This window comes from Serinus canaria, chromosome 2 (genome assembly GCF_022539315.1).
Source record: "Serinus canaria isolate serCan28SL12 chromosome 2, serCan2020, whole genome shotgun sequence".
Classification (NCBI taxonomy): Eukaryota; Metazoa; Chordata; class Aves; order Passeriformes; family Fringillidae; genus Serinus; species Serinus canaria.
The window spans coordinates 79,698,411-79,711,752 of NC_066315.1; the positions used below are offsets into that span (position 1 = coordinate 79,698,411).

General features: G+C 38.0%; 1 protein-coding gene across 2 annotated transcripts in view; it reads left to right on the plus strand.

Moving 5' to 3' along the window:
- CTNND2 (catenin delta 2) overlaps positions 1–13,342 on the plus strand; it is a 633,979-nt gene that overhangs the window by 471,291 nt on the left and 149,346 nt on the right. For both annotated transcript variants that reach the window (XM_050971546.1, XM_050971545.1), the window contains exon 10: positions 3,280–3,412. In XM_050971546.1, coding sequence (XP_050827503.1) covers positions 3,280–3,412 — 133 coding nt within the window. The remainder of the gene's footprint in view (positions 1–3,279; positions 3,413–13,342) is intronic.

A 13,342-nucleotide genomic window follows, 5' to 3' on the forward strand; every position in this document is an offset into this window, starting at 1 on the left:
AGATATATATATGTAACAGGATTTTTGGTTTTGCTTTTCTGTGTACCATCAGCATTTTCAGTAGCTGAAGAAGAAAATTCTGGCATAATTAAAGCAAATATTCAGATGCAGTGCATCCTCTGTTCAGCAGCACCTCTAAGTGAACCCACAAAGCCAATGCTCCCAGCTGTATTACAAACATCTCTTTTAAGTTTGCATCTCTTTTACTTCCTGGCACTTGTATGTGATACGATAGCAGGAGCTGGACCTGTTTTCAGTGCATTGCTTGGAGTACCCAAGTCAGCCTGGATTTCTCAGTGCTACTGCTTCTGTGTCAGAGTTGTCTCGTGTAGAACTCCTCCTTGATTCTCTTCAGTTGTTCATAATATGACGTAGCCTTTTGTGATAACTCTAGGCAGATGTATTGCCAGTTTACATAGAGCTTTGAGTTCCCCCTTGGGTCCTCTTTCACGGCAGGAGCAGAAGTCTGGTGTAATCCATGGAACATCTGCTTTAGTCACCACTTCAAGCTAAAACCTTCTGCAGGATTCAAAATTAGATCAATCGTACAATCCTAGAGCACAATTTTCATCAAAGAAAGGAGGTTGGGACATCTTGGTGTGTTCCAGTCAGTCTCCTCAGATGAGGATGCTTCCTAGAAAAAATGCACTTTTACAACCTGCCAAAATATTTGGAGTCCACGGCCAATGCTGCTTTCCAGACAAACTGTGAAGTTGTTTCACAGCTGGGATTCTCTTGTGGACAAACTCACACTGCCAGCAGAAGCCTTTGGCTGACCTAAATGGGTTAGTGCTCTCACTGCAAGGAAATCATAGGCAAATGGTAAATTAGGAAAAGATCCTGCATGTAGAGCTACTACCTTACTCTTCATTTTTGGATCAACCACACAGATAGTTTGTTAACATTCTCAAAATGCCACACACCTCCTCAGATTTACTCTAGCCTTTCAGCTTGTTTCACCATCTGTGTGGATTGCTTCGCTCAGATTTTGTGAGCATGGTGATGTTTTAAGAAGGGACACAGGCTTAGATAGTGTTTGTTTAGGATGCTCACTGTGATCTCAAATTCTGCCTAATTGTACTTTATAATTTTACTAAATGCAAGTTTTGTCAATTTGCATGTGGCACAGTATCAGATGTTTCACAGAAATCAAGGTAGATTAGATTTTCATTAACCTTCTACTTTTCTTTAATCTCATCTCTGTCAAATACTGACCCTACTGCTTTTCGTTGGTAGGGAGTAAAAGATCACTTAATTCCAGCTCTTTCCTACTGTTTGTTGCCTTTTGTTTGGCTCTCTATTTTAATACTTTTTTTTTTGTCATTTAGGTAAGTATGATTGGAGGCATGGCCTTGATTTCCCCCCACATCTATGCAAATTGTTCCACATTCATTTTGTGCCTTTGTCTTTAAGGAATACCAGTCCTCCTTCCTTCTCCAGGTGTCTGCCAGATGACTTCATTAAGTGGCCTTTCTAACTTTTCATAATAAGGCTAAATAAAAATAAAAAAATCCATATTTAAATTTTAAATAAATGGTAATAGAGCTGCAAACTTGCTGTTCTTAAAAAAAAAAATCCTCTTTCTCATTCTCACTTTTTTCCACCTATAAAACACTTAGATAAAACAAATTAAAAATTTAAACTCCTAGAAACTACTCTTTCTTGCCCTGAAGGTGGCTAAAATTCTCACAGTTATCCAGGCAGCCCTAACTGCTGACAGAAGTTTTTGTTTGTTTTATGTAGCTACTGTATTTCATTTAGAAACTACTAAAAATAAAATCCTCTTAGAGACCATCTGCTTAAAATGGCAGTGCATAGTAGGGCTAAATTTTTAAACTTCTTTTCCTGCTTTGTTCATGTCTCTCCAAAAACTGGTTACTTAACAATCTCAGTATTCAGTGCTAAGGGCTTATTTTCTGAATTGGTTTTCTGCTTACATCCAGTGTGCACACATCCATTTGCAACAAGTAGTCATACTTCACTCATATGCTGACTGCTTTAGGAGATCAGAGGGTACAAGTAGGGAGAGCCTTGTTTTTATACTTAAATACCATGTAGAGGCTTCAGGTTCCTCAGAACAATTAACTCTTCCTTTGATGAAGAGACCTTTTTCCTTTTGCCCCCTTATTTCCTGTTCTGTTCTGGATTCCAGGACATGAGGAAGAAGAACCTGAGCAGATGGTTAGAGCCCATAATGTACCACTGCACATAATGGGCCTTTTGTTTAGTTTGGTTTAGTTTGGTTTGTTTCTTGGTTGGATTAAGAAATCCACATGTTGAGAAGGAGGAGATCTCCTTTTCGAGAGGATTTGTTGGTAGAAGTACTCACTCTTCCATACGTAGTCTTGTCATTCAAGCTGTTTTCTTCTGGTATCTTGTGTGATCTCCAAAATACCCACACCTGCATTTGGCATCTAGCATTGAAAATGAGAATAAATAAGAAATGGAGGTAGGATAATTAATTTGTCTTTAGTTATTTTATTGGATTTTGCTTTCATTTTCTATTTGTGTTTAAACAAAATATCTGGAAGTTGTCTTTGGTTTGTTTAGAGCTGTTTCTATAGACTGCAGGTGTAATAGGTTCAAAGAACCTGTTAGGTAGTGTTAATATTGTTAATTGAAAGAAAGCAGATGTAAGAGGAGGCTACCCTGTCAGATAACATTGTTTCTATGATCTCTAGCAATTCAAACATAAAAAAGGGCACCCAGTGAATCTCTTCACCTGTTGACAGAGTTATGGTTAGCTGGAAATGTGATGTTCACAATCCTTGGCTACTGAAGTTTGTAGCCTTCCCTGATACTTGTTACAGTGTTCTCTGACTTTTCAAAATATCAATCAAATGTTAAAATCTTTTTGAACCTATGCAAATGTCTCTTGCAGAGATTTCCAACAGTCTGTGTCATCTAAAAATTCATTGGAATAGTCCATATGTGATTTATTACTATATCTTTATGGGTTCTTTGTATTTAATGTTTAATGTGAATTCTAATATTAAGATTTCATATAGCCTTTTTGTTTAGAAAACTTAATCAGTTAGAGGACTAATTCCACAAAGTTACTTCGTCTAGTTATACTTTGTGGGATAATTCTTTTTCCAGAGGAGTACAGTTTAAAATGACAAATAGCTTCATCTTTGATTTTAATGTTTGCTTTGATAATAATGGGGGCAGAAAAGACTTATTTAGACATTTCTGTCTTCTTTGTTGACCTAACTGTTGGCACATTTATCCACTCATAGCAGAATTTTTGATGAATCTTTTGTATCTGCTTTCACACAGAGAGTTTGGATGGCGGGATCCAGAGCTTCCAGAAGTTATACAGATGTTACAGCATCAATTTCCCTCAGTACAGTCCAATGCTGCAGCCTACTTACAACACCTCTGTTTCGGAGACAATAAAATAAAAGCAGAGGTAAGATTTATAAACCCTTTTCCCAGCAGTGTTGCTGTCTGCTATTTATCATCAACAATTATTTATGTGTGCTTTAAAAAACTTAAAAGAGACATCATGGATATATGCCCAGACCCATTTTACTAAAGCTCTCACTTAAGTAATTTGTTGCTGTTACAAAATTAAAAATATGCATAAAATACTGTTGTAACTCATTGTTTTATTTTCTTTGGAATAGTTTGATTGATTGCATACTATTAAAACACTGTATCATAGCTGTTCAGTAATCAGCTAGCGGTGTAGTCTTGATCTCTCTGAAACATATGGGCATTTCCTTAGGGTTCTCTGAGAGGCATCTAGAACTGAATACAAACACAGAATATGAAAATTAAGCAAGAATGTTTTAAATCAAAGCATCCTTTAATGCATAATTGTGTGAATAGGTTTAATTTGGCTGTATTTGCAGCTTGAATGGTTTTCATTGGTCTATGATCTTGGAATTCAGTGCAGATTGTATCTAAAATGCAGTTCAGACATCAGTATAGAGCTTGTTCTGTACCTGACAGGTACTTCTTTCTTGTTTGTTGCCTGTGGTTAATGGGACCAGTACAGCTTTTGGCACAAGTTAAACAGAAGGAAGGCAGCTCTGAGGGATCTGACAAACACACAGCAGTCAATTAAAATTGAATGAGTGAAGCCGTTACCAGCCCCAGCTGCTTCCCCTGGCCCTCTCAGAGACACTGCTAATCAGGGACACGTGTGCACATAAATCTGTGCCTCTACTGGCACCTTTTAGCCTGGCATGTAAAGGTAAACTGAGATCAAGATCTGCTACTGCTTGTGTGTCAGAACTGTGCAGTGATTCTGACTTGCCAGTGCTTCATCTTCCTCACCCTCAGCACAATCCAGTCTGTGCATCTATCCCACTATAGAACCTTCCTTTGCAGACTTTTTCATGCCGTGGAAGTTCCTCAGTGGGTAAGCATGTAGTCTGCTGGTGTTGGCAGAACTGCGCTGGTTGCAAATATCACCTCAAAAAACTTAGATATAGTAATAAAAAAATTATTTGCATGAATGTGAAGTGAAGAATGTTTGTGTATTGGAGAAGAGAACTCTGGTACAGGTATCACTGAAAATTTTAGCTCCGTGCTCTCTCTGTACATGACTCTCATCCTTATTCAGAAATAGGTTTTTCACTAAAAGAACTGATAAATCTCTGAGAAAGTCAGTTAAGTTATTAGAGAAGTTTACTCATTGCACAATCTCTGCTGGCTCCTGTTAGCCATAGATTGAGACCCCTCAAGTAGCTGTCCCATTTGAGGGAGGCACATGGTTTAATTTCTGTTGCTACCCATTTAGAAAAATGGGGTCTGATCATTGTTGATCTCACCCGTCCCGTCAGCCTTTGTAAGCTCCAGGCTCATGAGCTGGAAGGGTGAAGGTAGATAAGTACAACAGTAGAGCACTAGGCAGCGTTCTGAGCTTCTTCTGTGAGAGAGGATAGCAGATAAAACAAGGATTCCCCCATTTCACTTGTAATTATTCAGGACTTTCATATACCCCTCACTATGTAATAACATAAACTGCTATGTAAACAAACCAAAGTACCTTTCTTAAAACAGTTCATCTAAGAATATGCTTTCAAACTTCTGGTACTTTGGATTTTCGTAAGATGATGAAATAATGGGATGTATTGTAATACTTTCCTAATGCTTTGTGGAGCTTTTCAGTCTAAAGCGCCCAACATTATGAAACTATTTTATCTCTCTCTGTATCCATCTATGTACCAACCTGTTATTTAATGGCAAGTCCTGTTGTGTTTAGCTCATGCTGCCACAGAGCACTTGAAACAGTTTCTGTGTTTGCTTGTTGGGATCAGAATCTACCCAGATGGCTCAGCAGTGTGCCTAGGGCCTGCTCGACCTTCCACTGAGTCAGTTTCTCAAGGAGCCTTTTTTGTGAGAGTTCAAAATCCTGTTGATAAGGAGATACCACAACAGATACCTCAGATCCTTCGTAGGTGTATCTCTAGCCAGAGGAACCTGAGCAGTCCTGTTAAACCTGCTGGGACAACTCCTGTAATAACTGTTAAGGATGGATCTGAATTACGAGTTGAATTAACACCTAAGTAATACACACTGATACCAAAATTCTCTTTTCTGCAAAGTATTTGTGTTGTAGTTGTGTGTTGTGGCCCGTTCTCCTCTGTGTGAGAATGGCCACCTTTAATACTGAATTCCTTCTTCATGATAGCAGTATTCCAGTCCTGCTGCACATGGTTGCAGGGAATCTTGCCATCTCTGACACAAGGAAAAAAGTGCCAGGATACAGTATATTTTCCTTACAATCTCTTTTTTTGAGATTACAGAGCAAAAAAAATAGCAAAAAATTATTTTGAAGGAGAGAAAACTGCTCTTTGACGAAATACGTAGCTTTAATAGAGCAAAGGACTTGGGCTAAAGATAAGAAACTGTCCTGGTCTTTCAAATCCTAGAGAAAGGACAAATATAAATATGTGTAAGTAAAGAATAGCTGCTGCTATTTTGTGTTCTTGACAGCCACTGAGGAAAAGGGAAATGGAATTCAAGAAATAATTTTTTAAGTGTTAATCTTTAATGTACACTTAGTCATGCATGCACAGAAAGAATAATATTATACAATTTAGTTTGTTTACCTGGTTGTATTGAATTTGAAATGTAATGCAGTTGTTAAAGTTTTAACTCTGAAGTTACCTGATGGGGAAAAAAAGTTCTCTTACCTTTATCACTACTGAGCATCGAATTCTCACACTGCAATTAATGGCTATTTCATCCAGAGTTTTTGGAAATAACTGTTCTGAAATACTTCTTTTTTTATTATTCTTTTAAAAAAAATTTATACTGTATCACCTATCCAAAAAGATGATGATCTTTCCTCTGAACCTGACCGTTTTTTCAGTCTTGTTTTTGTATAGTGGCAGACTTGTCCTACTCTCATAAATTAGTGGGATATGTATAAAATTTCTTCTCATGTACTTGGTTGGACAAAGGCCTACCTTATATTCCTTTTGTGGAAGAGCGTCACCTAAAATTTAGACAGAAGTAGAAAATAGCAGCTGTGACTGTATGCACTTCTGAGATTCCTAGTATCTTTTATAGTTTTACCATTATGTTTTTATCTTCTAAAATATTTCAATTTCTGTGGCTGAAGTGTGGAACACTAGCCTTTCTTCTTCTGAATCCTCCCTTCAAAAAAAGGAAGTGGAAATACTCTCCAGAAAACATCTGAGAAAAAGCTGCTTGGTCAAAAATGTTGGATGCATGACTAGGGAAACTAGGGCTATTTTTCCCTTCCTGACCATGTTTTTTATAGTAGGTGTTATTTCTAGAGCCCACTGATCCCAGATGTGCTTATGAATTTGGTGATGTCACTGGAAATGTGCTTTTATTGCTGCATCAGCGTAAATGTCCCACTCAGTCTTATGTACCAATGAGTCTGCAAATCCCCTTCTCTGTCTTAAAGTACTGCAAAGTTGGGAACTGTTTCTGTGAAGATGTCCCAGGCTGAATGCTAAGGTTATCAGAAGTAATTTTCTTTCTCACAGAATAAGCCCAGCTTCTGGAGTGAATTAGGTTTTGTATTTCTGGAAGAATTTCAATTTTTCCCTTGTCAGCCCTGATCACAGCAGAACAGCTATAGGCAAATGCAATAAATACTGGCCATTGATAAAGACAGTGGTATTACTTCTTGCAGGTGCTGCCACTTCTATGCTGCTCAAAACCATTCATTGAAAGTCTTTGTATCAAAGTACAGTTGTAACTGCTGCTCTAATCTGAAAGTTTTTCCCAAATGCTACTCTTGAGTCTCCTTGAGTCTTGCTGACTGCAAGGCAGGTGCTATACATGTTCTCAGTAGTGCTTCTCATTCTGTGCCTTTATTTTTATTCCCTGTGCTGGGTGCTTATGTGCTGCAGCAGACATTAGAATGGAGTTGAAGAAATTGGATTGTTTTTGCTATGGTTTGATAGATTTTTCATCTTCCTTTGAGTAGTGACCAATCATCACTCACATAAATACAAGGGGACATAGGAGGCAGAAGTCATAATATAAAGATGATAAAAATTGCCAGGCAGCCCATTACAGTTAGACATAATAATTCCAAAATTGAGACTCTCAAAATACTTCAGTAAATTCTTATACAAATTATTCTTTCACTAGTAACAGTGAAGAATGTAACTCAAAGGCAGAAGGGAAGGAGGGAAGAAATTTTGATCCGATATTTGAAAGCAAATGAAAAGCCTGTCAGGCAGAAGAGCACAAGAAGACCCTTTTAGATAGCATTTTTCTCCTCAGGAGAGGCTCTTATACCAAAAATGGTGAGATTGTGAGCAGGGCCAGAGTTGGTTGCTCCTGGATGCTAAGAAGGAACAGACAGGGGATATAGGAAAGGAGAAGCATTTTAAAATACTCTGCAGAGAACATTTCTTTAAAAGAGCACATTCTGTTAAACACAGGGTTCATTCTTCCACAGCATTCTTTTCTTCCTATAATGACGTTTTCCTCCTTTGTATGAGGTCACCATATAAAAGGATTGAATTGTGCAGTTTCACACACAATGCCAACACCATTTTGCCCTCATGGAAAATGGCAGCCTGCCATCTGCTGCAGAGGTGTAACTGTTCACTCAGGGCTTTTGGCACCAGTGATTCCCTTCCTCAAGCTAGGAAATTAATTTTTGCCAGCAAAGTCACAACACTTGAGATTCTCGTCTCAGGAAAATAATTCAAAGATGCCAAATAAAAGAGCAGCAACTGCTGAACTGTCCTGCTTGAAGCCTTCCCTTGCATCCTTAAGAAATACTGCTGAATTGGACAGTGTCCTCTTTATCTTGGAGAGCATTTCCATAAACTCCCTTCAGAAGTAAAGTATCAGTCCAGACGCTATCACATGGAGTTGTAAAAACTGAGTGACTGCACACTGAAAGCATCTATTTTCCCAACTCATTTGAAGCCCATCATTCACAGTCATTTTGTCATTAAACTAAAGGTATTTCTACATCTTCTTCTGTGAGTTCTTTAGACTGTGCCCAGCACCCTTCCAACACAGTATCCTGCCTGTACATGTCAGGCAGTGGACATAAACTCTATTAGCCCCTCATTTATCTTCTTTATAATTCACATAGTTGCAGTGTCGTAGTAACTTTGATGTCATCCACTGCTAGATTCCTGATGATCAAGGATACTCACATACCTGTTTCTAGCATGGTTTTATCCCAGGGAATACTTGCACTTAGTATGGGGTGCTGGAGGAACAGTTGCTTTTAGATGTGCTGACTGACAGAAATCTTCATAATCTTTGAAGGATCCAGAAGGCTGATTGGAAGTGCTCACATCATCCTGAGAGGGTATCTTGATTTGAATTTTACAGTGTTCTGAAAGATTCCCCTCTGTTTCCATAGGATAGTCAGAGAAAACAGATTATCTTACCCATGCTGCAGGCTTGGGGAAGAGAGTTACTGGAAAAGCTGGAATGCTGCCCAGCAGGAAGATTTCCACCTGGTGCTGGTCAACAGCCAGCTGAACATGAGCCAGCACGTGCCCAGGTGACCAAGAAGGTCAATGGCATCCTGGCCTGTGCCAGCAGTAGTGTGGCCAGCAGGAGCAGGGCAGTGATTGTCCCCCTGTACTCAGCACTGGTGAGGCTGCACCTTGAGTGCCAAGTCCAGTTATGGGCCCCTCGCTACAAGAAGGACATCAAAGTGCCAAAGAGTGGCTAGAGAAGGGCAGCAGGTGAAGGGGCTGGTCATGTAGATGTGCCACTTTGGGGACATAGTTTGGTGTTGGACTTGGCAGTGCTAGGTTAATTGTTGGACTTGATGATCTTAGAGGTCTTTTCTAACCCAAAAGACTATATGTTCTTTTTTCCCCAATGTGTTTGAATAAGAATTATAGTTCTGGATTCTCTTTCCCATACATAGCCTTGCCCTTCTCCTTTTGCTTCTAAAATGTCTTCAGTTGAAGGCTGGAATGTTGCTTGTACACTGGTGATCCTGTCAGCTTTCCATTAAAGACAGTATGAGAACTCTAATCTCTGCATACAAGAAGATATAGGCATAGTATTTAAATGAAAGAAGTGTCTCACAGGTGATACTGAAAAGTAATGTAGTAATTGCAAAGAGACTCTACAGCTTTTGTTGAGAGTGCATTTTAGTGCAGACAACACCTGTATACCTTTGGAGAAATTTTACTTCCCTGTTTAGTCATAAACATTATGTTAGTACTTTGATAACCGTAATTTTCATATGTTAAAATAACTTTGATGGGTAAAATCTCACAGTTTGAAAAATTACTTCCCTCAATGGCTTCACAAGGAGCTTCCTATTTTAGTGATGATTTTTTATAATCAAAGGTACTTGCTTGCACCTGATTACTAAAACGAGCACTAAGATGATCATGCTTTTGCTTAGCTGTGTTTGGATTACTGCAGCACAGTTTGGGTCTCTGCCCCCATTCCCCTGGGCAGCTGTGTTCATCTCTGCAGGCAGACACCAAGCAATCCATTGTCAATACACTTTCTGTGGAGTTTTTACTGGTAGAAATTGCTTAAATGAAGTAAAGCAGCGCCCAGTGGCATACCTAGAAACAGTCTTTGAATTTTTATTTTTTATTTTTTCTAAAGCCTCGTTGACGATTTTACAAGACTTACCTTTCAGGTTCTCACTGATCTCTGCTTTGTTTTCTAAGAAGTCAGTCAACAGATAGTATATAGTTTTGCAGTAAAGGTTGAGAGATTTTATTGAAGGGTTATTTACTGTCAAATATTCAAAGACAAAATACTGCTTATTTGGAGTTTTTTATACTTTACTCTCAAAGCATTTTTAGAAATGATCCTTTAATTTGTCTTTTGTAAATTGTCTTATTTTGCATTGTTGAAATAGTTTTTGCAACAAGGCCTTCCACTCCTAGCATCTTGTTATTCAAGATGATTTTACCCTGAGAGAAAGCTAGGTGTCACTTCCACGCAGAACCACCAACAGCACCAGGGAGTCTCACTCTTCACAGTAAGACAAGGAAGACAAGGCATACAAATAGATATATGATTACTTCTAGTCCCACTATGTCCAAGGTTTTTGTTCTTTAGAATGAGGAATGCCATTTTTCATTCTACCTCAAAATTTATTTATATTTTAATGTTAGTTTTCCAAAGAGCTTTTGAACTACTTAAAGAATGCATTTCAGCCAAGAGAGGCTGCACTGTTACAGTATTTCTGGTGTACTGCATATACCTTACATGAGAAGTAACTTTGAGTGTAAAATAACTGACCTGTAATTCCTGTAATTACTACATGCCATTTGGTCAACTGGGCAGTTGATAATTCCAAATTGAGACAGGAACAATTGATTTGATCAATTTGAGTATCCATTGCTGTAGCTTTCTCTAGCACACCTATGGCTCAAACACACTCCTGTTATGCTGTGACATGAAAAAAAACCCACATATTTATGTTTCATTATCATCAGACTGAGAAGAAAAAGGGGTAAATATGTGAGAGTGTCACAAATAGTGAACATGTTAAGTAAAAGCTGTACACATGAATGTACTTGAATTAAAAAGGGTTTACAGTGAAAGCATCTGACTAAGTTTTAAACCCATGGCCCATTTTTACCTCTGCATGATGATGGGCACTCTTGTAAATGGGGATGGTAATTTTTTATTATTATTATTATTTCCTTTTATTCTTCTTGAGTGTTCTAAGTTGGCAACAACCTGTCAGTATCAACTCCTACATGACTTCAGGATGAAAACATTTTTGAGGGCTGTTCCTCTGTCATGGTTTGACCCCAACCAGCAGCTAAACCCCACGCAACCACTCGCTCACTTCCCCAAAGTGGGATGGAGGAGTTAAAAGTAAAAGTGAAAAGTGAAAGTGAAAAAGAGTGAAAAAAGTGAAAAGTAAAAGTAAAAACACTCAAGAGGTGTGATAAAGACAGTTTAATAAGAAGAGCAAAAGCCACACACACTAGGAAAGCAAACCAAGGAATTAATTTATCACAGCAAAACAAGGAATTTCCTATTCTATCACTTTGTATGGGCAGGTGCTTGGCCTGGCATCAGGCGTCTTTTGGTATTCTTGCAGTTCCACTTATTTGAAGTGGGATGGAGGGGCTGAAGATATCTTTTCCCCTGTCCTATTGGAAGATCTCTAAAACACCTGGGACAGCTGAAAGATGAATCCACTTTTTGTTTGAAATAGAAATTATGTCCTTTTATTCTCACATGATCAAAATCCCATCATTTGGATACGCTAACTATGGCTTGCCCCACCTTCTTTCCGCAGAATTTTTTGAGAAAATTTAGTAGTAGACCAGCCTTTGTTTTCTGCTACTTCTACTTGGTTTTGATTTTCTTCTTCTTTTTTTTTTTTCCTGATACCATCTTCTGCACTGCGTGATCACTCTTGCTACCTTCCATTTTATTAATTCCAGCAGTCAATAGCTTGAATTCTCTTTCTCTGTTAAGACAGGCAGATATAAATGTTTTGTCTCTCCTGAGCAAAGCAGTGCTATCTGGGCTTTAAGCTCTTCTCTATTGACAGGTGTACAAGAGAGTTTATATGACAGCATTTCAATAACTACAGTGCCAGTTTGAGGTGTCTCATATGTCTGCTCTGGATGTCCCCTTATGCCATCTCCAGGATGCCCTCAATCCTCTTTCAGTTTTGCATATAGTACAAGCCTGTGGCTGAAAATTTTTCCTCTTTAATATTAACTAGAACAGGTGAAGCAGAAAGGGCTACATTGGTCTTGACACAATAGTCTATGCTAACACTGTTAAGACCTTCTAAATATGAGTGGTCTTAATTACAATGCCAATAAAAACTCAGTTTCACTCACTTCACGTAAAGTATTGTAATTATGTTTCTCAGTCTAGAGACCAACACTGAGTTACTAAATAATATTTATGAAAGTATATCACTCTATTTTTTTCTTGCTAATATATTGTCTTAATTTTGCTAGTAACTTCCAGAAAAATTATAAAGTGGTAGGCGTTTTCACTTTTTCACAGGAGAAAAGGCATAAAAGTGTATGTTAAATATTACACTGACAGTCTTGCTTTCAAAAGCAATTCTGAATGCATTTCTGTGTTTCTTTTTGCCATCTTACTTATACAGTACCATTTTATTAGAGTTCTCTTTTCTGATGAGAGATGGTATTTCTCTTTTCATCTCTGTTTTGTGCACAGTCTTTACACTGATGGAGACTAAGTATTAATGATTGTCACTGAGTGCTGTGCTGTGTCCCCATAATATATGCTTTCTGTAGGACTAAAGTGGCATTTTACACTCTGGGGTCCCTCTGGGATCATTAAACCAAGGTTATTCCTGATTTCATCATCAAGATACTGTACCTGAATTATAATAATGATTTACTGTGTACCTGGCATATATTTCACTTGACTTAAGATTAGGAAAATGTTCCATTTGTTCAATAAATGAATTAATGACAAGCCTCGCAGGAATAACATTTGCTTAAAAGGGGGAAAGGCAGATTTAGGATGTTAAGTTGGGATGTTAACTGAAGATTGTGCCACAAAGTAATGGCAGATTTCTGGGGCCAGTTCTTGTCTTCTAATCTTCTGCACTGCTGAGGATCTTGATGAATACTTTGGGTTTATAGTATTCACATTTCAAAATTATTTCTGCTGGAAGAAAGCTTTAGTCATGTAAAGTGTCACGATTTTAAAAAGAAGTAACTAGGGGTGTATGATTTCATAAATGCAATGGAACATCTAGTTGTGGTTGAGTTTTTTGGAGTTAATTCTGGATAAGCAAAAATTAGACATTTTTCTTGCCTTCCTGTTTTCAGTTGTTTGTAACATACCATTCTTTCTCATCTTGAAAAGAGATTGAATCAAACAAATTTACAAGGTTACTTAAAATATTATTTTACAAAATCGTGGGCTTAATATTGAG